This window comes from Sarcophilus harrisii, chromosome 5 (assembly GCF_902635505.1).
Source record: "Sarcophilus harrisii chromosome 5, mSarHar1.11, whole genome shotgun sequence".
NCBI lineage: Eukaryota > Metazoa > Chordata > Mammalia > Dasyuromorphia > Dasyuridae > Sarcophilus > Sarcophilus harrisii.
Genome location: NC_045430.1, coordinates 178831634 through 178857251, shown reverse-complemented (window position 1 = coordinate 178857251; position 25618 = coordinate 178831634). Strand labels below are relative to the sequence as shown.

General features: G+C 38.3%; 2 protein-coding genes across 4 annotated transcripts in view; both read left to right on the top strand.

Annotated features, from left to right (window-relative positions):
• The first annotated feature begins 1205 nt into the window (after positions 1–1205).
• TSGA13 (testis specific 13) lies at positions 1206–16149 on the top strand. Of its 2 annotated transcripts, none has more exons than XM_031939063.1 (6): positions 1206–2266; positions 6322–6386; positions 9115–9321; positions 12218–12351; positions 13051–13163; positions 15679–16149. In XM_031939063.1, exons 1-6 carry the CDS (start codon positions 1474–1476, stop codon positions 15858–15860), a joined length of 1494 nt encoding a protein of 497 aa, XP_031794923.1. In that variant the 5' UTR covers positions 1206–1473; the 3' UTR covers positions 15861–16149. The 2 variants fall into 2 exon arrangements, with proteins under 2 accessions (XP_031794923.1, XP_031794924.1); XM_031939064.1 differs by lacking the exon at positions 1206–2266 and adding an exon at positions 4038–4133.
• An 89-nt stretch (positions 16150–16238) lies between these two features.
• Positions 16239–25618, top strand: part of COPG2 (COPI coat complex subunit gamma 2) — a 38034-nt gene continuing 28654 nt past the window's right edge. Inside the window, exons 1-5 of one of the 2 annotated variants that reach the window (XM_031939062.1) lie at positions 16239–16366; positions 18288–18340; positions 18900–18980; positions 21420–21491; positions 24400–24479. In XM_031939062.1, coding sequence (XP_031794922.1) covers positions 16330–16366; positions 18288–18340; positions 18900–18980; positions 21420–21491; positions 24400–24479 — 323 coding nt within the window. In that variant the 5' untranslated portion in view covers positions 16239–16329. Of the gene's footprint in view, positions 16367–16713; positions 16823–18287; positions 18341–18899; positions 18981–21419; positions 21492–24399; positions 24480–25618 lie in introns of those variants that run through there. The other variant, XM_012551045.3, reaches the window with a different exon arrangement.

Genomic DNA, 25618 nt, shown 5'->3' with positions numbered 1-25618 from the left:
TTTGTACTTAAACAAAGTGTTTTATATTTGATCTTGGAGGTGATAAGGGGCCATAAGAATTTACCGAGTTCATGGTGGTGTTATTAGACCTATCCTTTAGAAAAAAAATTTTAACTCCCTCAAAGCATTTTCAGCATCAGTGGTCCATGTGGAACCATAATGGATTTGGGACTAAAATCACAATCATCCAGTAATTTACTGTATGACTTTAAACAAATAATTTATCATCTGTGGGCCTCAGCTTCCTCATTTATGAAATGGAAAGTTTGGATTATGGAGTCATTACAATTCTTCCTTGTTCTGATTTTCTATGACATTTCTTTAAGTCTTTGGATACCAAAGAAGATTGAACATTTATTAAGCACCTACTACACACTAGGCACTGTGCTACACTCTGGAGACTGAAACAAAATCTAATGGAGGAAAACACATGAAACCAACCATATACCCTTCCCCACAAAAAATAGGATGAATTAAAGATATTTAACAAAAGGAAGATACTAATAGTAAGGGGGACAAGAAAAGACAAGGAAGAAACATGTAGAACAAAATGATGGTAATAGCCCAGATATCTCAGAAACTGATGGATATTCCTTATTCATAATTTCTCTTCATTATACCTCCACCTTTCAGAGGTTTATTCATCTTATATCCCACCCTCTCCAATATACGGACCACAATCTATTAATCACATATTCCCAAAACTATAGTTTCTCTTGCCAAAATTTACATTTCTCTAACTTTGTGAATAGTTTGTCCTGGTGTAGATACCTAAGGGCAGTAATGGTTTTAAAGTTTTTTCTGTTTTGAAGTATTATTTGGAATATTTCCCAAAATGAACACCTACCCCCCCCAAAGCAGAACCACAAGTAGGATTATATGTAAAATTATAAATCTCTTTTAGGTACTGCCTGTCTTAAGCATGTGACAAATTTAACATATTACTTTCAAAGCTGTCCTGCTTGTTGAAGAACAATACTGACCAAAACAGGAATTCCAGGAGTTCCAGGAATAAACCAGAATGTAATAAAACAGACTCCTTTAACTTGCTGAGGTGAAACTTAATGGCACTATGCTGTCATCAAAGAAGAATGTAGTGTGGTCTTTGCTTCTGGAATGGTTGCTTGGCTTACTGTTACCTCGTACAATTCTATTTACAGTCAGAATAGAACCTAATTGTCCTTGTGTTCTAAGACATTCCCTAGTTAAGTCAGATAAAGGATCTCAATTCTTAGGTCCACTGGAAATATCTTGGGTGAAATACTCCCTGCATTTCCTAAACTGGGCCCACAAGGATTTAGTTTCTTGGTTCTGTTTGCAAGGACTGTGGACTGGTCAATCCAGCCCTGCCCCTGGGTTGGGATTGGGGTTGGGATCTGACAAAGACCGTGGCTGGACAGGGTCCATGGTGCTGATTGAACTGTCCCCTGTTTGGGGAGCAAGGAAAAAAGTAGCAGAGAGGTCCGTACAAAGATGGAGGGTAAACATGGTTGGCAAAAAGCCAATATTAAGACGCGGGGCAGGTTCACAACCTGGAAAAAATCAGCGGCAGCAAAGAGTGTCCAAAAACCTGGAGCTCCTGCTGGTTTGGAAAGTAGAAAGGTGGATACTAGAAATGGTAGAAGAAAAGCCAATATTAAGATGCGGGTCCCCACAACCTGGAAAAAACCAAGGCCAAGAGAAGGTGGCAAAGAAATTGAAGCAAGTCCTGGTTTGGGGAATCTCAAAGAGGTCCCCAAGAAGACAGACACTAGAAGTGGTAGACGAAAAGCCAATATTAAGTCACGGGTCACCACAACCCGGAAAAAACCAAAGTCAAAAGCCATTACCCAAAAAAAGGAAATTCCTCTTATGTTGGAGAATGTTGCAGAAGTTCCCAAAAAGATGGAGGGCAAAGAAGAATGGCAGAAAGCCAATATTAAGATGCATCTCCTCAGGGCCGCATACTGGAAAAAAAAGTCAACGGACAGTGTCCAAGAAACTGAATCTGCTTCTGGTTTGGAGACTGGTGATGAGATCCCTGAAGGGGAGGGCAGAAAAGGGTGGCAAAGAGCCAGTCTTAAGCTACGTGCCATCAGGTCCAAAACCTGGAAAAAAGCAAAGCCACCAGACAGTGCCCACGAAACTGACTCTTCTTCTGATTTGGAGACTGGCAGTGAGCTCCCAGAAAAGAAGGAGCACAAAAAAGGATGGAGAGGAGCCGATGTCAAGATTCGGGCCATTAGGGCTGCAAAAACCGGAGCCACGCCATCTATTATAAAGGGAGGTAAGATACAGTTTTTTAGTCTCCCTGGAGTCCCTGAAGTGTAATGCTATAAGCAACAGGACCTGGAGCTAGGAAAAACCTGGGCCCAAAACCTCAATTCCTAACACAAGAACTTTTTGAAAATGATCAGCTCACTTAACCTCACTGAATCTCAGTTTGCTTATGTAAAATTAAGTTAATGATATCTACGTTTCCTAACTCATTATTATGATTATAAATCAGAAGCAACGGAGGGCAAAGTCAGTTTAGAGAAAACTTGATAAGAGATCAAACTAAGCAAAGTTCTCTAGAGGACATTTAAGGTTGAAAATAAAAGTAGAAGAAATGGTGAAGACCTTAAAAAAGTTTTTAGAACTCCCTGTTTTCATGATTAAGTACCATACCCCAGAAAGTTCCAGATGTGCTTTTAGAGGAGGTAGAAATGGTACAAAAGGGAACAAAGACAAGAAAATTAGTCACATTAGATTGATTAAATGTACATAGAGAAAATCCAAACTGGAGACAACACCATAGAGAAGGTGTCCAGGAATCAAATAACAAGGTATCTGGAGAAAAGGAAGACATGGGGCAAAGGTTGACCTTTATTAGAACTGAGAAAAAGATGACCAAGAGAACATCCACAACTACCGATCTGAATACCTACTTTTTTCTACTTTCTTCTTTATAATTTGTAAACATGAAATATTTGTGAGACTCATCTACACATACATTGAAAGCATCCTCAATGAAGGTATTACTAGGGAACAGGCAGACTTTCCCAGTGGTCTATAATGGGTTGTTAGCTTCTTTACCATCTTGCAATTGATTAAAAATGTAGAGAATATAACATTGTTTTCAGAATAAGAAAAAGTATTTGATTCAGTAGAGCAAAAACACTGCCTACAAAGTTTTCTTACAAAAATGTTTCTTCCACTCATACATAAAAATCATTCCTTGAGAGATGTAGCAATAGAATAACCTTGTTGAAAACCTTCTAATCAAAAAAAAAAAAAAAAGAAAGAAAGAAAGAAAGAAAACCTTCTAATCAGAAACATTAGGCAGATAATAGGAAATTGGGAAACTTACTGGGAAATAATTGGGATGTGCATTTTGATCAAATATGTCTGTTATGGTAATGGAGATGATCCAATGGAGCCATCATATGCAGGCCATTCAACTTACTACTTGCAAATGAGTAGGGATTTTATCACTTGACATGTCACCATCTTTGAAGATCTGTCAGTCTGAGTATAAAGTGTCTTATCACTTGACTGCTTCCCTTTCTCCTAGGCAATCCTTTATTCTACTCCCACTCCCAAATAAGAAGATACAAATCATAATTTGACCAAAAAAAAAAAGAAAGAAAGAAAGAGAAACGCCATGGAGGATTGATCAAGATGTTATACTGAATTTTATAACTGTTGTTCTGTTGGTAGGGGATGTGAGAATGGATGTATTCAATTGTCCTATTGATTCTTTCAATCTTTTCTATTATATTTGGAATAAGATACCTGGTAGCTATTGAATAAGATAGACCAAAAATTGTGACACAAATTGGGGAGGGGAGATTTATCTTAATTTGATGGTGAAATAGAATAGAAAACCACATTGATGGAGGTTTTCCTGAATAAATCATAGGTACTTTAGGAAAACCAGTAAAAGGAATTAGGGACACTATTTTTGTGAAAGTTGTCTACCACTACCACTGTGAAGGCTGACAGATAACTCTATAACAATAGTCCATTGTTACAGTTTTTTCAAGGTCACTGAAGTGATTTATCTATAGGATCATTTACTTTTACTCACACTCCACAAGTACACTGCCATCAGGTTGAGATAAGGCTTGGAAATCTGATATGGGTCTAGGAGAGAGAGATGAATCAATCAGGTGGGCCAAAGGGGTCTAACAGTCTGTCATGGTATTCTTCATACTATATACTGGATTTTTCAAAGCACAGTTATAACCTTGATCAAAGAAAAACCATCCTATTGGCTATGATTCCTCCCCATTTTAGGGGATAAGAATGTCTCTCCTGCTTAGATAGCAGACATCTAAATCTGAAAGCAGGAGTCCCATTGTCTAGTGTTGAATTAACTTGAGATTTAATTTGGTTTGCTTGATTATAAGAGTCTTCAGACATACTATTAGATGCACAGGTGGCGGAGGGATGGGGTAGAAACTATCCCTCTCTCCCAGATACTAATGGTATCTGCTTGGTAATTGAGGTGACTTGGAATGTAATAATACTACGGAGAAATTAAAATAGCTTGGGAAGTAGGGAAAACAGTTACCTATAATGAAGGCTAGACCCTCCATGATGTTAACCATGACTGATGTACAAATCATCTTATCTATTGCTACTTGAGTTTTCCAGCCTCTTAGAGATGCTCCCTATTTTTTTAATCTAGCTAAATTACTAGCAATGGAAATGATCCTTAGAGGTTCCTTTTCCCAAATATTTTTGCTGGTTATAAATTACTCACAATTAATAAATAGAAAAGAGAATTGAAGAATCTCAGAGAGGAGACCTGCTTGGGAGAAGAAAAAGTACAAAAATGTAAAGAATAAAGAGAGTAGTTACATAGAACCTCCTTTATAGGAGTGTTGTGATAATCAAATTAGCTCAAATGAATAGAGTGCTTTGCAAATGTTAAGATGTTCTGTAAGTATCATCTCTTGTTTTTACTGGTAGGTTGAAGGTATCTGTGGAACGATGGGCCTGGGTCTGGATATGTTAGCATCAGGTTACAGGGATAGAAAAGGGATGGATAAAATCATTTTGCAGATTTCCTTCTAGAATTTCCTGGAGGACTTTTTTTTTTGTTCTATTCAAGTAGTAGATAACAACTTGAGGGAATAGAGACAACAGGGTTCAAATGAACCAGTCATAGAGTCCCATGTTCGGTAAGGGAGTCACATCTCCGCCTCATTGGCATTTACCACTGAAGATGTACTAATTCTGAAGTGTTCGCATGGTCTCTAATTTTAAGAAGGTAACTTTGTATAAGAATTTTATTTCATCCAACTCACCTGCATTTCTATTAGCAGCAGGTAAAGTGAGTGCCTCTTTTTCCCAAGAAATACTTTGGTAATAGTAGGTTAAATACATAGTGACAAGGACTACAGTAAACATGGGGAATTGGATGATTATCTAGAGTGAAATTCCCATGCTTGTCCAATTTTAGACTAAAAAAATTTCATTTCTTGTTTCTACAATCCTCATCACAAAAGCCAGTCATCAATGGTCTCCAGTTATTACCAGTCTCCTTCAGTATCATAGCAATGCTTACTCCTTTCAGAGCAGTTGATAATTCTGGAATAAGCTCCTGAGTCATCAGATGTTTTACTCAAGAGTTCAAATTCTGTTTAGTTTTAAGTGATGGAGCAAGATTCAATGGGAAGGCTTTCAGGATGGATGGAGTGCAAATTGATTTGGTTCTTTCAAAAGCTCTTTTGCCACTGAACTCTGCTGTTTCCTATTTCAAACTCTGCAGTCCAATCTGGGGCATCTTTAAGAGGCTGGAAAACTCAACTAGCAACAGATAAGATGATTTGTACATTAGTCATGGTTAACACCATAGAGGGTCTAGCCCTCATTATAGATAACTCTTTTCCCTACTTCCCAAGCTAGTTTAATTTCTCCATAGTATTATTATATTCCAAGTCACCTCAATTACCAAGCAGATTGCTTGAGAGGGCCTGAGCAGATTGTATCATAAATATGTCCTCTCCACAATGCATTAAGTTCATTTCTTGGTTTTAGCTTGGTCCAGGAATCATCTTTGTGCAAGGTGACCACTCTGCCAAAAAGCATCACACTGTTGGATTATGGCCCAGGTCTCACTGTAGGGAAGTATTCTGAATTGGTAGTTCTGACAACTAGTGTTGGAATATGCTCACCCCAGACGCCAGTTCCTCTGGAGAATAGATGGGGCTGGGGTGACTTACCTGAGGTCCATCTTGTGTTTGGGAAGTAGGGAAAAGAATTACCTGTAATGATGGCTCATCCCTGCATGGTGTTAACCATGGTCAATATAAAAATCACTAACTCTTGTTTTTATTCCCTTTATTGCAGTTGATGACAAGAAGTCAAAGTTTGTTTTAGTAAACCTTGAACACTACACAGTCCATCCAAATTTGGTAGGTGGAAAGACCTCTTTCCCAAACTTCACCTCCTCTCCTCTCTTAGGAGCCAAGTTGATGTTGACCTGGACCTTTCCCAATACCTAGCTATTATATAGCTGACTTTTATCTTTTTTCATTATTTTGCATGAATGATTTATTTCTGTCTTTAAAAAAATAAACTAAGCATTTTCAAAGCCCAAGCTAATAATTAAGTACATACTAAGGCCTTTCATTCAAAAGGATTTTGCTTTATTTATATACAAACAAATATAGGTTTTTTTTAATATATCCTGTATTTTTTTATTGCATCAATGTTGATAAATCTTCTGATAGTTGATAGGATTCCAAAAACTGATCACTGAAAAGGAGAACAAAAATCTTTCCAACACGTCCTCCTCCCTCCCCTTTTTCTCTGAGAATGAGATTATTTCTAGTCTAAAAGCAAAGTCATAATGTATTGAAAAAAACATTGGAATCAGAGGCTCTGGTTTCATATCACAAATTAGCTATTCTCAGTGTGACCTTGGGCAGAGATTGAGCTAAATCAACCCTGAGATTCTTTGCTCCTTCAAATTTTGATTCTGAACATGCCTGTCTTACAATTCCTCCGTGCCACAATTTCTCTCTCTCTTTTTTTTTTAATGTTAAATGTAGTTTAAAGTATACTTTTCACTTATCCTCTCTAGTCCTCAATTATCTCATTTTGTATTCATGCTAGATATTCTTATAAACATTCAAGTCTAAATTCTAGACTGTCTTTCTGGTGTGGCCATCAGCTTCTGCCCTGTTGCAATTCAGTAATAATTAAGGAAGCAGAGCTTAATTTTTTTTAAAGTTGAGATTTATACTGAATTTATTTATCCAATATTTATTGAGCACCAACTATTTGCAGAACTTTGCATTATTTGGTTATCTCTACCTGTCAAGCAAGTAGCTCCTCTCTGTTTCTAGAAATATCATATTTATGGGCTTTTTGTTACCCTTTTATGACTTATTTCCAAACCCTAGTTGTCTTTTCAGATCATAGACTAGAACTGGAAGGGACCTTACAATTCAACTAATCTAATCCCCTCATTTTTACAGATGAGGAAACTGAGGCAAAGAAATTTGACTTGTCCAAAATCAAACAAATAGCATCAGAAATGGGATTTCAATCCATGCCCTTTGATTCCAGAGCCAAGGTTCTTTCTATTGTACTATGGTACTTCGAATATTTATTTTATCCTGATTTCACCAGGCCAAAAATAATTATGGGGAAGGGGAGGGCAGTGAGAAGAGTGTGCTTTACAGTGTGGCTCAGAGATACCTCTTTGGATGAATCTGTCAATTAATAGTTCTTGAGGATTTTATATATATATATATATATATATATATATATATATATATATATATCCCTTTTTCAGTCCTGCCATAAGTGAAAAGATTTGCCTTGAAGTTCTTACGGCAAGAAACCTGAAAGAACACCTCTGAACTACCAAATGAAAGATGCTTCAGAATGCATTGGAGACTCAAAATTGCTCTTTAAACAAGAGCCGTAATTCCACCTTTTTATTTAGGACTCATTTCTCTAAAAGGTTGGCACATAGACTCATTAATACCATATATGTTCTAGGTCCCCAGGGATTTTTGTTGTTTTAGTGGAGACCCTTTTCAGACTTTAAATGAGGAAACTATTTGGTAACAGGATGTGGCTAATGGGAGGAGATTTCCAAAAGCCAAGGCCAGTGGGCTGAAGTCTTTCAACTTCCCAATGATAAAAATCTGTTGTTGTTGTTTTTTTTCCTGTACTGAGAAATTGGCTTTTTTTTCTGTCATGCAGTGTGGTATTAATGGAAATGAAGTCTGCCTTTGTTGGAAATATTCTTTCAAAAAAGATTATATGTCTCATTTTTATTACTATTTCAGAGATAATTGTTCTGTATTTAATCTCACATTGGAAATGGAGCAGCAGTTAGCAAAAAGTTCCAGGGAAAACAGGAGATATGGGGAGTAAAGAAGGGAAAGACTAGGGAAATCTACTCTATAGCTTAGAATTAAGGCCTCTAGAATAAGTATTGCAGTCAGTCAGAGGACCAAGGTTTGAATCCTTAGTTTGCCACCTATTATCTGTGGATCCTGTGTGGGCACAAAACATTCATTTAATTTCTCAGAGATTGTTTCCTCATCCAGAAAATGAAGGGTTAGGCTTAAATCATCTCTGAGCTCCTCTCCTGCTTCAAATCTATGATTCTAAACATGTCTGCTTACAATACCTCTATGCTACAATTTCTCTTTTATATTTACTCGATGCTAAATGTAGCTTTAAAGTAGATTTTATTTTTTTGGCTATGGAAAAAAGGATATGAGAAAGAAACTTAAATTCTCCTCCCAAGCAGCCATATGCTTCATGGAAGTCAAGTTGTCTCGTTTCTTTTTTCTAGAACTTCTTAGCATTTTTGATATGCCTTACCATCATAAACTCAGGCTTAGAGAGTATCTCTTCCAACTTCTTTATTTTTTTTGTTGAGGAAATTAGATAAAGGTAAAATGTTTTGTCCAAGGTATTACATGTCCTAGGATCTGAAACCAAGCCTCTGATTTTAATCTAGCATTCTTCCCACTATATCTTATATTCCTTCATGCTTTTACTTGGTATATATCCTTTTCCCCAAAGATCCAGGGAATGTAGTTCCAATGATAGTCAATCTTGTTCTCCTCCTCTTCTAATACCTTCTTCCCTCTGGATACCTTTCCCTCTACTCAGATCCAGTATTATGAACCTCTCAAGGTCACAGAACAGCAAAAGTTACTTGCTAGTAGACAAAAAATTAAAAGATTCATGTTCCGAGTGACAAACTTTGATGAGAATAAGACCTTACTGATTATGACCAACAACCCACCTCCTGGCCCAGTCAATTGGCAAGAAAAGGACAGCCCACCAAGCTACTTTTCCCAGACGATGCTCGCCAAGGTAATTAATTGCAGTTGTGGAGGCTCCAGGTCTCCTTTATGATAAGTGCAACATGAAAGTACTAGGTAAAGAAATTAGCTTGTGTGAAAATTAAATTATTAGACGAAGTTTTTAAATATATATATACTTTAACATTCGTTTTTAACGTTTTGAATTCCAAATTTTCTCCCATCCTTCCTCCAGCTTCTCTTCTACCCATTGAAAAGATAAGCAATATTATTACTGAGATGTGTGAGGTTATGCAAAATATATTTCCATATTAGTCATGTTTTTTTTTTTTTTTAAAGGAAGCAACAGTAATAAAAAGTAACGGGGAAAAAAGCTTCAATTTGCACTCAAGAGTTTATCAGTTCTCTCTCTGTGGTGGATGGCATTTGTCACCATGAGTCCTTTGGAATTACTATATTGTAGTTTTCAATTATCATTCCCCAAAATTAAGATGGAAATGACTCCCCTGAGCCAGAACAATTACTAGCAGGGGTGTTGATACTGCTCACTCACTTACATGGGAATGGAGAGGCTCCAGAGAACATGCCCTAATCCTATCAGAAAACCTTAGTTTGTAATTCATGAAAGGCAAAAAATCAGTGTCTGTAGTGTTTAGCAGAATGAGGTAGAAAAGTATTCTGAAGGGGAAGAAGTAAAGGATGGAAGTTGTTTATCTTTGTTGTATCTTTGAACTGACAGTAAGAGTCCTTTTAATCATCTCTTGTCTTCCCAAATTTGGGGACTGACTTCATTCTCTAAAATTTCTAGTTTTATTCCAGTATACTCTAGACTCTTAGTATCTTGTTGCTAGGAATGAGAGATGACTAGCACTAGTATCCCATCAATTGCAGTTTCCTTAAAGAGTCCACCAAATGGAGGCAGTATCAGCATGCCAGCTGGACCAACTTGTGAGAGAGCAGTTAATATTTATTAAATACCTGCAATGTGCCAAACACTGTGCTAAGTGCTAGATATACCTCCTCCTTTTTCTACCAAATTTTTCTCTTTTTAAGGCAAATAACTGCCTGAGTACTACTGTTTTTTAAACAAATGACCTTGTCTATACTTACCTCAGAGAGTCAATGGGATGCTCAGTCAGTTACTGAATACCCACCCAGTAAGGCTTTCAGCATTGGGCAACAGAAACTAATAGATGGGTAACTTTGAAAAATCATATTAGTCCAACAGAGAAATGTCCTAATTTAAAAAAAAAAGGTAGGAATCTAAGAATTAGAGATCAGTGAGTTTTATTTGATTCTGATTCCAATAATAGAGTGTGTTATTAAAAGGATTTCACAAACATCTGGAAAAGGAAATGGTGCTGGCTAGCACAATTTCATCAAGAACATGCCACACTAGTACTATTTTTTTTTCTTGGACACAGTTGATTGATTGGTCAAATCAGAGGAACAAACTAAATGTAAACTAAATATAGTTTACCTAGATTTTCTAAAAACTTTAACAAAATTCCTCACATTGTTCATATGGAGAAAATAGAGGGGTGTGCTCAATAAATTAGGTAGTTTTACTGCTTAAACAACCTGACCTAAAAAGCTTTCATAAATGAGTCAAGGTTACCTGAAAAGGAGGTTTGTAGAGGATTGCCTTGGGGATCTGTACTTGATCCTGTACCACTAAAAACAATTTTATCCATAGCTTGGTTCAAGGCATGCTTATCAAATTTATAAAGCTTGGCAGGACAGTCAAGATGTTGCATGATAATCAGTTTCCAAAATATATTTTTGAAAGGTTAAAACATTAGGTTGGATCAAATATAATTAAATTTAATAAGGATAAATGTTACATCTTATCCTTGGATTAAAAAACTCAATATATTAAGTACAAGAGACTAGATATAGTTTACCTTAAAAACATTGAGGATTAAGGAATTCTTAAGTTGCCCTTAAGGAATGCAAATATATATATTTTAAAAAATATATATTTGGTTACCTATATTTCAATATAATTAGCCTTTTGGTAATGCTATATATTTTGTTTAAAAATTTAATTTTGAAAAGGGGTCCATAAACTTCACCAGACTACCAAAGGTATTCTTGACCCCCAAAAAGGTAAAGTTCCTCAATGTAAGGTATTTAGTGGATTGCAAGTTTTTTGTGAATCAAATATGTTACAAGAGCAAAAACACCCCCAAACTTTTAATATACCATTAGGCCATATGAATAGAGGAATAGTATCCAGAGCTAAGGAGATAAAGATCCTGTTGCAGTTTGTCTTAAATAAACAAATAAGGATTATTGTGTGGTCAATTCTGGCAACCACACTGTAGGATTTGCCTTGATAAAGCTACAAAGCATCTAGAAGAAAGAAAACAAAGATTATGAAAGATCTTTAAGTCATATGACCTAAAGGAACTAGAGATGTTTAGTTTGGAAAAAACTTGCTCTGGGCTTCCATGATTGTCAGCAAGTATTCAAAGGATTGTCACATAGAAGAGGTTAGATTTTTTTTTTTTTCACTTCAGAGGGCAAAATTAGGTGCGATGGAAGCTGTAGAAGCAGATTTGGGTTTGATTTAAGGAAAAATTTCTAGCAATTAGTCTAGAAATAAGTGATTGGTTCCTCCCTTACCAGAAGTCTTCAAGCAAAGGTTGGATAACTACTATTTGGATATGATTTAAGGGAGTTCTTATTCAAGTATGTGTTAAACTCGATGGAGTCTGATAGCTCTTCCAACTCTAAGGTTCTATGAGTCTGAGGTTTTGCCAGCCTTTTTGGGAACAGCCCTACTTTGTTTGGACGCTGAAGTTACACTTTTTCAAGTGCTACTTTCTGTCAACTTCTTTGTATGAAACTGGAATCCAAACCAGGTTCCAGTTCTACAACTTTAAAAGCCCAAGGGGCTCATCTTGCCTCTTTGTATACTATGATTTTCCCTTCTTTGGCCATAGGAGCAACAGAAAGCCATCAGTCGTACTGGTCTCCCCCTGATGAAGAAGAAGAAGAAATTAAAATACGAATCCAGGACTCCGTTTCCTGTAGTAGCGTTGGAGGATGCCAAGCCTAAGAGGGAGCAGTGGTACAGGTGAAGCCCAGGCCCTTTCCCTTGGCCAACTTCCCTCCTCTCTCTCTGAGCCCTCCCCTTGTTCATATATTTAAGCATCATGTTGGATTTGGAGCCTGATATAGAGGCCACCCAGAGGGAAAGATGATTCTGGAATAACTAACTCATCACACAGTAGAGTGCTGAACTTGGAATCAGGAAGATTCCCTAGGAAGTCTATCTTAGTCTTTTCAGCTGAAAAATAGGAATAAAAGTACCTACCTTCCAGGATTGTTGTAAGGATCTATTGAAATTTTTAAAGTACTTAGCACAGGCCTGGAACATAATAGGTGTTTAATAAATACTTGTTACCTTCTTTCAAACTCCTTCCCTACTTCCTTCTTTTTCTCCCTACTTCCTTCTTTTTCTCCTTCCTCCCTTCTTTCTTTCCTTCCTATATTCCCTCCTTCTTTCCTATGCTCCTTTATGTGTTAAAAGTTTCTGTAGGACCAATTCCCAGCATCATAGAACTTCTATTAACAGCTTTTATGCCACCCTTATCTTGTTCCTTTTATTCAGAACACTAAGATTGCATAATAAAATGCTCTCCTTCTCAACCCTTCTTAATCATGATCTCTTTTCCCCTCTAAAACACAGACAATGCAATTAACTCTTAACTGGCAAATCCCTTCTAGCATGAATCTGTCCTGAAGTTCCACTAAATGAATTTTCCCTGTTAAGGTTTTCCACCAAGGCTGATTTCAAGGGTGAAGCCAAATTTTCAAAGCTCCATGCCCTAAAGAAACAACAGGAAACATATCCTAACCTTACCTTTGTTCCAGACTGCAGGTCAGGTAAGAAGAAAGTAAATTCCCCTCTTTCTTTACTACATCATTGTTTCTTGGGCTGGGATGTGAGTAGACATGAGAACTCATTTGAAAAACTAGTTTAAAAAAAAAAGATAGAGATTTCATGAATGTCCAAAGTAAGCCTGTCTTTTCACTTTTTATACACCTTGGAAATCAAAGCAGCAAAGAATCTGGTTCAAATCCCAGGTCCAATTACTACCTGAATGACCTAGAACAGGCAAGTCAGTTAACCCCAGTTTCCTCATATGTAAAATTAAAGAGTTGGACTAGATGGCTTCTGAGGGCCCTTATAAAAAGTGTGAGGTTGATATAGCATTGGACTTGAAGTCAGAAAGTCCTTGGGTTCAAATCCCATGTCAGACATTTGGGGAAGCTTTTTAATCTTTCTATGCCTTAGTTTCTAGGTGTGTAAAATGAAATTAGATTTCTTGAATTGTAAAGTCCAAAGCTCTAAATCTATGATTTTATAATCTTTCTATTTCTAATTCTCCTTCAGTCTTTAGATAGCCAGATCCCAATGGAAAATTAAATAAAATCTGAGATTTTCTCCTCTGCTCACTGAAGAATTATGAATGACTTAGTCACACAGTATACTGGCTGTCATACAACTGGCAATTCATCTAGTTATGGTTGGTCTCAGGGAGCTGAACTTGGATTAAAGCTAGAGAAAACTGATTTAGGTGTGATGGAAGGAAAATTTTCCTTACAATTAAAATTGTTCAAAAGTGAAATAGGAGTTTTCCTCCTCACTAGAAGTCTTCAAACAAAGGCTGGATGACTACATTCTTAGGGCATGTTGTAAAGAAGATTCTTTTTCAGATAGGAGTGGGACTAGCTCATCACTGAAATATATCCTTTCTGACTCTTAAGATGCTGTGGTTATGAATAGAGAGGTATATAAGCAGAGAACAGCAAGAAAGTTGCTCCTCCACCCCCCAATTAGATTGTAAGCTCCTTGAGGGCAGGGACTGCCTTTTTTACTATGCTTTGGCTTCAAAGCTTGACTGTCCCCCATGTCTAAAACACTCTCATCTCTTCCTCCTACTAGCTTTTTTCAAGTCTCAGCTACATTCCCTTCTGCAAGAAGCCGTTTCCAAGTGCCTTTCTTCTGAGACTGCCACAAAATTTATTTTGTCTCTATCTTATATGTATTTATTTGCATGTTTTCTTCTACATTAGACAGGAAGCTTCTTGAAGTCAGGGACTGTTTTTTGCTTTTCTTTGTCTCCCCAGCACATGACTGGGCATACACAAGTGCAGAGTATCTTGACACAATAGGCTCCTAATCAGTGATTTATTTTTTTGACTAAGGTACAAAGAAACAGAGGGAGGATAATATGATCTTAAGAATGAAATTTGATATTGACTAGTCATGGAAAAGATGAGTATTAGGAATGGATTTGGGAATAAAGAGTACCTGCTTCTTCCCAGTACAATGCCCGACACGTTCTAAGAGATTAATTTTCTTTCTTTTTTTTTTATTTAATAGCCTTTTATTTACAGATTATATGCATGGGCAAGTTAACAATTGGCAAACCTCTTGTTCCAATTTTTCACCTCCTACCCCCCGCCCCCTCCCCTAGATGGCAGGATGACCAGTAGATGTTAAATACATTAAAATATAAATTAGATACACAATAAGTATACATGACCAAAACATTATTTCGCTGTATAAAAAGAATCAGACTCTGAAATATTGTACAATTAGCTTGTGAAGGAAATAAAAAATGCAGGTGGGCATGAATATAGGGATTGGGAATTCAATGTAATGGTTTTTAGTCATCTCCCAGAGTTTTTTCTCTGGGCGTAGCTGGTTCAGTTCATTACTGCTCCATTGGAAATGATTTGGTTGATCTCGTTGCTGAGGATGGCCTGGTCCATCAGAACTGGTCATCATCTAGTATTGTTGTTGAAGTATATAATGATCTCCTGGTCCTGCTCATTTCACTCAGCATCAGTTCGTGTAAGTCTCTCCAGGCCTTTCTGAAATCATCCTGTTGGTCATTTCTTACAGAACAGTAATATTCCATAATATTCATATACCACAATTTATTCAGCCATTCTCCAACTGATGGGCATCCATTCAGTTTCCAGTTTTTAGCCACTACAAAAAGGGGTGCCACAAACATTCGTGCACATACAGGTCCCTTTCCCTTCTTTATGATCTAAGAGATTAATTTTCAATTCGATCCAATAAACATTGTGTCTAATGGGCCAAGCATAGTAAAAGAGGCAGTCCCTGCCCTCAAGGAGCTCACAGTCTAATTGGGGGTGGAGGAGCAACATGCAAACAAATATATACACGGCAAACCGTACACGAGATAAATAGGAAATAACTAACAGAAGGCTCAGAACCTCAGAGGGCCGGGGAGGGCTTCTAGCAGCCTGGGATCTGAGTAGACTGCGGGAAGTCAGGGTTAACGCCTGCAGACGGGCTGAAGGTGCAGAGACCTTGCTAGGGACCGCCGCCAGGTCCCTTCTCACGCCTTTCTCCGCTTAGTTGCAGCTGCGAGGGCGCAGGCGGCCCGACGGAGGGTCTCCATCGCCACGTGGGAGCCGCTGACCCTCGCCACCCTCTTGGAGGAGAAGCCCACGCTGACCGTGCCCTTGCCCGCAGAGAGCCCTTTCCGATACGGCAGGGCCCCGCAGTGGTTCCCCGACGCGCCCACGGTTTCTAACTGAGCCCGCGCACAGCCGCCACGGAGCAGCCACTGCCAGAGAGCGGCCGGCGCCTCCCCGGCCTCCCGGCGCCCGGAAGAGCCGGCCCCCCGCCGGGGAAGGATGCAGCCCAAGGAACTGGGGTCTCTGTCACATAGCGATTCTGCCGGGCCCCGTCCCCGCTCCGTAATTAGGAGCCGTCAGTACAGACTTTTGCATTATCCAACTGCATGTGGTGTGTGTGTGTGTAAGCGCATGCGTGTGTAAGGCTGGGAACGGAATGTTAGCACAGAGGGGAAGGCGTGACTATGAGGCACAAAGGGGCGGGGATAACAGGGCGCAGCAGGGAAAGGGGCGGGGTTTCCACTAGAGTGACGGGTGAACTGCCCAGCCAGCTTGAGGGCTGGGGGCTGGGCTTCCGGTAGAGCCTGTTCCTCTCCGCTGTGTCGGCTCGGACGGTTCCGGTTGGCCTAGAGATCAGTTGTCGCGGGAGATGATTAAAAAATTCGACAAGAAGGACGAAGAGTCTGGTACACGCAGGGGCCTAGGGGACGCCTCCCAAACCCGCTCTCCCAACCCTTCCTCCTCTTAGTGCGGGGGTGGAAAGGAGGGGGCGGCGCGCCTTCCTCCCCCTGAGGGCTGGCCGGAGGGAAGGTGGGAGGACCGGGCGGGGCCGAGTGCGGCGGAGAGCTGGAGCCCCTCCTCCTCCACTAGCGCGAGCCCCGAGTGTGGCCCCTCCTCCAGCTCGAGACCCTCCCTTGCCGGGCACGAGTAGCGCTCTCCCCTCCCGCGCCCTGCTCCGGCCGCGCGCTCCCGCCGGGGCTGCCCCACACGCTCGCCCCGCCCCTCGCTCCCACGCGCGCGAGGTCTCCCCTGGTTGGCCCTCGAGCGCATGCTCCCGCTGCGCTGCCCCTCGCCGCCCTTCCCCTCTTGCCCCGGGGGTTGGTGGCGGAGAGGAGGCGGGGCCATGGCTGGAGGCGGTCGAAGTGAGCCGGGGAGGGGGCCGAAGGGGGAGGGTGTCCCACCGAGGGCCTTCGGAACGCGGCGTGGGGGGCGAGGAGGGCGGGGGTGAGAAATGAGAGGACCTTGTGGCCCTCTGATACTCGGAAGGGCTGTTGCTGCTTCGTTCAAACTCCCAGGGGGGAAGCGAGAACTCCCAACCTTCCCAGAGCCCGTATCTCCCTCGTGGGCCGTCCAGCCAGCGCGGGGTTGGGGGCCGGGGAGGCTGCGGGTAGCACGTTGAAGATTTGGGGAGGAGGGACAGGATTGCGGTTTTATTTAAGGGACCCTCTGGTAGAAGGCGGACTAAATTCGCCCCGCTGGGCCCCAGACCCAAAACACGCCGATTGTCCGGAGTGATTTAAGGCGGGGTCGGCCCTGGGTCCGCGGCTGAAGCCTCTTAAAGGAGGCCTTCAGGGCAAGTGAGGCGTGCAGGAAGGGGTCCGCGGGAAGCCGTCCTCTCCCCCTCCCCCAGCGCCGAAATGCCCCGACTCTGGCCCCGCGGAGGGGGGCTTGTCCCGGGGCCGGGCGCTACTCCCTCCTCTCCTCCACCTGTTGCAAGGGTCAAACGCCTTTGAACCAGGGTCGGATTGACCCGTTTGAGGCTCACCGAGGTTAGGAACCTAGGCCTTGCTTGCTTTTAGCTAAAGTGGGGGCGGTGCCTCAGGACCTACTGGTCTAAGTGGAGCTTGTTACAAAGTTACTGAAATAACTTCTCAAGAGCTCCAGAAACGGGAGCTCCCGTAGGCTGACTGCAGTGCCCAAGGCTGTATCTTAGAGCAAAGGAGCCTCACAGCCCAGGTCCTTCATTCTACTGAGGGAACGAGATAGAAATAGCATCTGTGTGACGGGAAACTCTCGGATCTCACATGTTATACTTTTGGAGACCTCCAAATGTCAGGAACTGTTTCCCATCAGTCTATACCTAACGCTTTCTGCTTATTTAATAATTCTTAGAATTTGTTCGGCCTGGGCTGAACCTGCCCCTGGGATTATAGAAGCATAGATTTTAAAATGGAAGGGATATTAGGCGCTATCAAGTTCAGCCCCCTCTTCCTCCCTACACCCTTTTTACAGAAGCAGAAACTGAAGCACAAAGACATCAAGTGACTCAGCAAGTAAGAATCAAGCTAGGTTTTGAAATTTTGTGTTCCTATTTCAAAGCCCAGCACTCTACAAAGTAATGCAATTCCTATTTCAGTCAGAGTATTGGTGAGTGTTCCAAAGTCACAAGGTGTGTCAGCAGAGATAGGAATAGAACCAAGGTCACTTCATTCTATCTACAAGCAACTTAGTAATGCCTGACATAGTGACATCCACATGCTCAGGCTCTTAAAAAGGTTTTCCCGACTTTGTTTTCCCATACTTTTATTTCCAATGTTGCTTAATTATTGGTAAATGAATTTGCCTGTGGCTAGTTATCAACGCTGTTTTATTTGTTTTCTTATTTAGGCAGTGGCTCTAACCCTTTTCAGCATTTAGAGAAGAGTGCTGTTTTGCAGGAGGTATGATTTAGAATTATATTGTCTTTTTTTGTTTCCCTCAGAGTAGGATCAGAACGACATTCACAGTTCATGTTTTAGCTCTCATGGCAGGGGAAAAAAGTTTTCTCAAAATTGAATTAAGGCATATGGTAAATGAGATAAAATCACATAGCCTAAAGGAAAAAGGAACTGTGGTGGTTTTTGTCATGGGATATTAGAAGATAAATATGCAATGATGCAGTGAAACTTCTGGTATAAAAGATGTCAGACCAGGTACTTTTATAAAACTGCTCACAAAATTTATGTCAGATTTCATACCAGCTTTCTGAGGTGTCTTAGTTTTACGATTCTTATTGTGATTCATTTTGACAAATGAAACCTTGAGATTACACCAAAAGGGAAGAGTAGAAAAGCATAATATAGAAACATATTTCCTAGTTTATTTTTCTAATATTATAATTGCTTCATCTAACTAATGTCATAGATTTTATGCTAGAAAAGTTTAACATTTTATTGAATTCAGTATATTGGGATTTGTGATTGAGAAAGAAAAGATACCATATTTATTGTGCGCCCACAGGCTCGTATCTTCAATGAAACTCCTATCAATCCAAGACGATGCCTACATATTCTGACCAAGATACTTTATTTATTGAACCAGGTAAATGAAGTATAGGGAAGCAGTTCTCCTCTGGGTTTCAGTTTTCCTAATCCATAAAATGAAGAGGTTTGATTAGATGAGCTCTACAGGTCTCTACTAAAATCCTATTTTTTTTTTTTTTTTATATTTCAAAAGTTGTTTTATTGTATAGAAATGTCTAGCATTCTTAATTACTTTCAGGGGGAAAATATTTTATATTCTTGAAAACTTGTTTTTAAAAATCAGCTTTCAAAAAAATTAATTTTAATGCATATTACTGGTCTTTTTAGTATTCCCACAAATCACTTTATCAAATATTTATTAAACATTACTCTGTATGAAACTTGATACTGTTTGCTGGGGACATAGAAATCAAAACAGTCTCTGACCTCAGTTCTCTTTAATATACTGCTAGCCATATATGATGGATACTTGAATATATTTTGGTTTGAAATGAATAAAAAGTAATGTATTGTGAAAATATTTTGACTGTATTTGTTCTGAGGTTTTCATGTTCTTTTCAAAATATTAAAAAAATAAAAAGGCCAAATTTCTGATAACATTTATCAGCCTTCCTGTAAGTTAGATAATGTATGATGCCTTCCAAAGTTTAATTTTTCAAATACTGGGAAATTTCTATCTCAGAAAGATCTACAAGGGGTCTAGAACTTTAGTAAATGTCACTTTGAATCATTATCAAAAGGTGACCATTGTAATGGTTAGATTCACTTGTTAGTAAGCCTGAGGTTACCAATTTAATTTTGTAGGAGTATTTTTTACATCATTCTATCCAGACCAAGCATTGTACTACTCATTCTAGTCAGCTATTTCACAAATTCATGTCATTGGTTGGAGGAAAGCATAAATAATTACCTATTACCAACATTGGAAAAAAAACAAAAACCCATACTCTATTTATGGTAGGTCAATAATATGATATATAGAAAGCATTTTTAAAAATTTAAATAGAAGGCAAAGTTACTTTAATTTGCCTTTTAAAAAATTCACAATTTGTGAATCTCTGCTCATAATGGAGATAGAATTTTGTGTAGGTCAGTTTTGATCAGAAGGTGTTTTTCTTTGCTGTCTGTATACTGCAATGCATATTGTACTCACATACATAGAGAATAATTAAAATGAGAAACAAGAATCATAAAGCAAATTTTTTATCTGTTTGCATAGTTTCAGATTTATGGAGAAATGTTTTACAACATTGTACCAAAATTTGCTTTTCCATATTTTCAAAGATTAGTAAGAAAATAAGGTTTATAAATTTTGTCTAAAATGCATAGTTTCTGAGGGTATTCAATAATTATTTGATAAAAAATTGAGCAAACTTACAATATTGGAAAGCAATTTATTATTACATTTCATTTAATGCCTTTCATCTTAGGCATTCAGGGCATTTTGTTTATTATTATACTAGTGAGATGCAATTTGAGTAGTAGTTAGATTTTTACAAGAAGCAAGAATTCTGAAAGGTCCTGTATTGTTTTGGGTCAATTAATTCAACACCGAGAATAATGATAGTTCCTTTTAACCCAAAATCTGTTGTGTTTTTAGTCTTAGTAAATATGTCTATTAAGTAAGATAATATATTCTGGAACAGAGGTCCTCTCAGTTTTGGGATCTCTTGATCCGTCTTCCAAGTTGGATTGTTCCCACTATGTTCTCTTCTTTTTGGTTTATAAGGATCCCTAGTAAGGAAGGGAATACAATCAGTTGAATGTCCTTCCTCTCTACTTTGCTAAGATGCTTTACATTCAGTTTTTTAAAAAAAAGATTTTATTTTCTAAACTCCAGCTTCTTAGACTGAGAGTCATGACTACATATGGCATCTTATACCTGAATGTGCGAGTTGCAAAATTTTGATTATTTGTTACCAGTATTTATTTTGTATACCTATTTTGTAAATATTTCTCAGGCAGGGACAGCTACATGGCACATTGGATAGGGTACTGGCTCTAAAATTAAGAGGACCTGAGTTCAAATGCAGCCTCAAACACATAAACTTCACATTTGTGTAACCCTGGGCAAGTCACTTAACCCCATTTTGCCTCCAAAAAAAGAGAAAAAAAAATTTTCTCTGAAAAAAAGGGGTCCCTAGTAGAAAAAGTTTAAGAAATCTTAATCTAAACCTCATTCATCCAGATAAATAAGTTCAAGGCTTTCGAAAAATGAAGAATAGATCTTTTGCACAATGGAGTTGGGACTGCTCTCCTAAAATTGAAGGCCATAGTAAACAATACTAATTTTTCAAATAAATGTGGGAAGTTGCTATGCTGTTAAATACTCCGAAAAGGAGAAAATTGACATTTTGGAAATTGGAGTGTAGAGGAAGAATTTACATAAATGTTGGCTTTCCAGAGTTCTGAAAGGCATATAAAATATTATAAGCTTCAGGGGAAAATTCCCAATTAATTTAACAGATTTTTAAAATTGACTCTTTATTTTGGTTAGGGTGAACACTTTGGAACTACTGAAGCTACCGAAGCCTTCTTTGCAATGACTCGCTTATTCCAGTCTAATGATGTAAGTCTTAACTTTGTAAGCCAAATTAGTTTTTTGTGTTTGCATTGATAAGAAATGAGTTTGTGATTTTCACAGATATAATTAGCCCTTGTCCAGGACTTGGGTGTTTCATGTGTAAGTGAGCTTTAAAATGCTTTTTAAATAACTAAAGATTGAGTTCAACTTGGAAAACATTTTCCATATAACCATATCATAGGTTTTAATAGTGTATATTATGTGATTGATATTTCAAGAGAAAAATCCACTCTTTGTTTGATAGCTTTTTTCATGACAGTTGAGTTTAGGAATCATTATAAAACATTTCTTAATTCTGAATATTTTGAGGACAATTTAGTCAATTATCCAGAAGTGTTCACTATAATTAGGAAAAAAGGAAACTTTTTAATAACGTTTAACATAGTAATAAAACAAGTGAAATTATTTTGTTCAACATAATTTTTCAACAGAATGTTTCCACATATATTAGTGGATGATTTTATTTACATTCCAGAGTGCCAGGATTAATTCAAATATATAATTCTGGTAAGGGAATAGGTTAGGTTGGACAATTTTATACTACCTTTTCTCCTACCCTTGCCTCCTCTTCTGACATTCTCTCACTTAGCCCTTGATTTGCCTTCTTGCCCATGTTGATTCTGCTTTCCTCACTGGTTACCATCAGCTTTACTTGCCATTCTGACTTGACAGTAATACAGTTAGATAAATTTAGAATTGGTTGAATGGCTAGACTTAAAGAATGGTTGCTAATTATTCAGTAGCAGGTAGTAAGAGTTCTCCAATGGAATTCCCCAGGAATCTATTCTTGGCAATGTATTCTTGAATGTTTTTAATCAGTTACTTGGATAAAGACATGGAGAACATGCTTATAAAAATTGCAAATGATCCTAAGCCAGTAGGGATAGCAACAGAGGTACGATCCAAAAAGTTCTTCAGCTAAATCTAATAAGACGAAATTCAATATGGTTGAAAGAAATGTTGGGTTAAGAAATCAGCTTTACAAGTACAGGATGGTGGAGGCATGGTTAGACAACATTTTGTCTGAAAGATATGTAGGGAACAGTGTATTACCTGTTCAATATAAATCATCATTGTGATATGGCAGCCCCTACAGCCAATAAGTTCATGTGATCTTGTACTGCATTAAGAGCTTTTAGGAATAAAGAGGTGATCATCTCTCTATAATCCTGTCCTTATTAGACTTCATGTGGTATATACTGTGGTGTTCTGGAGGCTACTGTTTAAGAAGGACATTGATAAACCTAGGGAGCAAGCTGAGTGGTGAAGGGTCCTGCATTCATGTCATCTGAGGTTCAGTTGAAGAAACTTGGTAGGTTGAGCCTGGAAAAGATTCAGGGTGAATCATTCCACTTGGGTCCAGCTCTAGTTGTTAGGAAGTATTCACTTACACATGAAAAACATCAAGCACACATTTGCCTCTTTGCAACATCTACCATATTGTTCTTGATTCTGCCATCTGGGAACAGAATAAATCTCTCTCTTTTATGCTACAATCTTTGAACACAGGGTGGACATGGGCTGCATTAGGAGGTGAAAAGTATCCCCTCCTTAGTATCAAATCCTGTCTAGTGGCAATGGGAGTGCTAAAACAGTCAAGAACGGTTGTGCTACCCAGTGAAAGAACTATGGGAAATGAATGTGGACCAAAACATAGCATTTCCACTCCTTCTGTTTTTGTCTACTTGTATTTTTGTTTTCCTTCTCAGGTTATTTTTACCTTATTTCTAAATCCAATTTTTCTTATGCAGCAAGATAACTGTACAAATATGTACACATGTATTGTATTTAACATGTACTTTAACATATTTAACAAAATTGGTCTACCTGCCATCTAGGAGAGGGGGTGAGGGAAAGGAAGGAAAAAGCTGGAACAGAAGATTTTGCAAGGGTCAATGATTAAAAATTACCCATGCATATATCTTGTAAATAAAAAGTTATAAAAATAAAAACAATGAGATGAAAAAAAAAAAAAAAAAGAATGGTTGTGCTAGAGCCAAAGAGAGTGAACAGGGTTAGGGCTTGAGATCCAAGTAGTAAAGATTAAGTACAGTTGACCAAAAAAGTGAAGCCTGCATGGTTCTTAAGAATGGCCAGGATATAGGAATTTAGGCTTTTGTGTTTTGCCCACAGCAGTAGACATAAAGTGAGGACTCAGTACTAGTTAAGAAAATTTTTCTTGTAGTTTTCTTATATTTACATTGTAAGATTAATTTGAATGTGTTGAGAAATTCTGATTAAAAAATTTTTTTTAAAGCATAGGTGTCTAAAAGTAATGCCATTGTTTCAGTGAAATGAAGAATAGAAGGGGAAAATTGGCTTTTGATTGGTTAGCTGTGACATGTCTAGTATATTGTTTATATTCTTTTAGTATAAATTTGAGTTAAATCTATGTCATCTTAATCTCAAAGGCTGGCCTCTGCACTTTAGGTTTCATTTACCTTTTTAATCACTCTGGGCCTCTGTGTTATGTGTAACAATTATTTTAATTCCTTTCTGTGGGAGGGAATGAATCTTTGCAATTCATTATGCTTATGAAACCATTGGAATGATTCTAAGTTGATTTTCTTTAAAGTCAAACATCCTGCTATTTGGAAATATCTAGAAAAATGTTTGAATTTTCAGCATTCTTCCAGATGATAAGTGCTATGTTGGCACAGAATTTGTTTGCTTTTCAGAGGTGACATCAGATATTTAGGATTGTTCTTATTTAGATGTTTTGTTTTCCTTCATACAAGCACCCAGAGGCTTTTGTCATGAGATCCAGACTAAAAATCACTTATACAAATTAAAGTTCTGTTGGGGATTTATTTAGCTTATATCCTTAGCATAAAGTTTGTACAGCTATATCCTTAGCAATTACATGTTTCCTTTTACAAATGATTTTTCCCAGCAAACATTGAGAAGAATGTGCTACCTCACTATCAAAGAAATGGCCAACATCTCAGAGGATGTGATTATTGTCACAAGCAGGTATGTGAAGGTGAAGAAATTTAAGTGGGAATTGTTGCATACTAATAGAAGTATAATTAGTCTTATATTTTGACTGGTAGAGAAATAATGCCTAAGGAGGGAAGCTGTTTAAATAAATAAATAAATAGATTTCATGTGGTCATAAGAAAAAACAAATAATTAGAGCTATCCAAAAATGGAATGTGCTGCCTCAAGAGATTAATAGTGGGGTTTCCCATGATTGAAAGTTTTCAAGCAAAAGCTGGATGACCACTTTTGAAATGGATCTTAGAAGAATTCTTATTCAAGTATGGGTTGGTCTAAGTAGCCTCTGAAATCCATTCCAATGCTAGATCCTTCTTTTACTGTTGGTAGCCTTTGCAGCTTATGCTTTTTTCTGACCTTCTACAAATAAATAGAATAAAGTGGCGTCATGGTGAAGAAGTAAGGAAAGGCAAGGACAACTCAGTAGAATAAAGTGGCGTCATGGTGAAGAAGTAAGGAAAGGCAAGGACAACTCAGTTCCCAAAAGCCAAAACTATGGTTTGGTGGAACTTATCAAGGCTAGTGGAGAACTGCTTTTCCAGGGATGGGGCATTCAATTTTGTGCCAAGGGGATGGTTCCTATTTTGTCCTGAAGAGTGACCTGGGACCGATAGATGGAGCCAAGATTATCCTGTAAATCTGCCCTTATCTAGGAAGGATTAGGAGAGTGTTTATGGCATCAGTTGGCATCAAGGAGAAGAAAAATTGATGGGGTAGCAGATTGCTAAGGTGTCTTTAAATACCTAATTTGTAGCCAAGGGGATCCAGGTAGTGGGACTTATCTAGTTCTTTGCCAGGAGATAGCTTGAGAATTTTGGAAATCCTGTTTCCTAGGTAATGAGGGTACTTTTTATAGGGAATTGGCTGGCAGTATGTATAATTCCCAAGGCTTAAGACACAGAGGGAAGAAGAGGAGCAAGCAATAGCTAGTTCCTTTTCTAATATTACTCTTTTTTTAAATTCTGAATTTAAATACCAAAAAAAAAAGAGAACATTTCCATATACATACAAAAGACCCCAAAAGAGTACTCTTTATGAAAACATGAATCTGTATTTCATACCACTAACTTTAAAAAAAAAAAAAAAAAAAGCTACGTTTTCAAAACTGCCCTGCT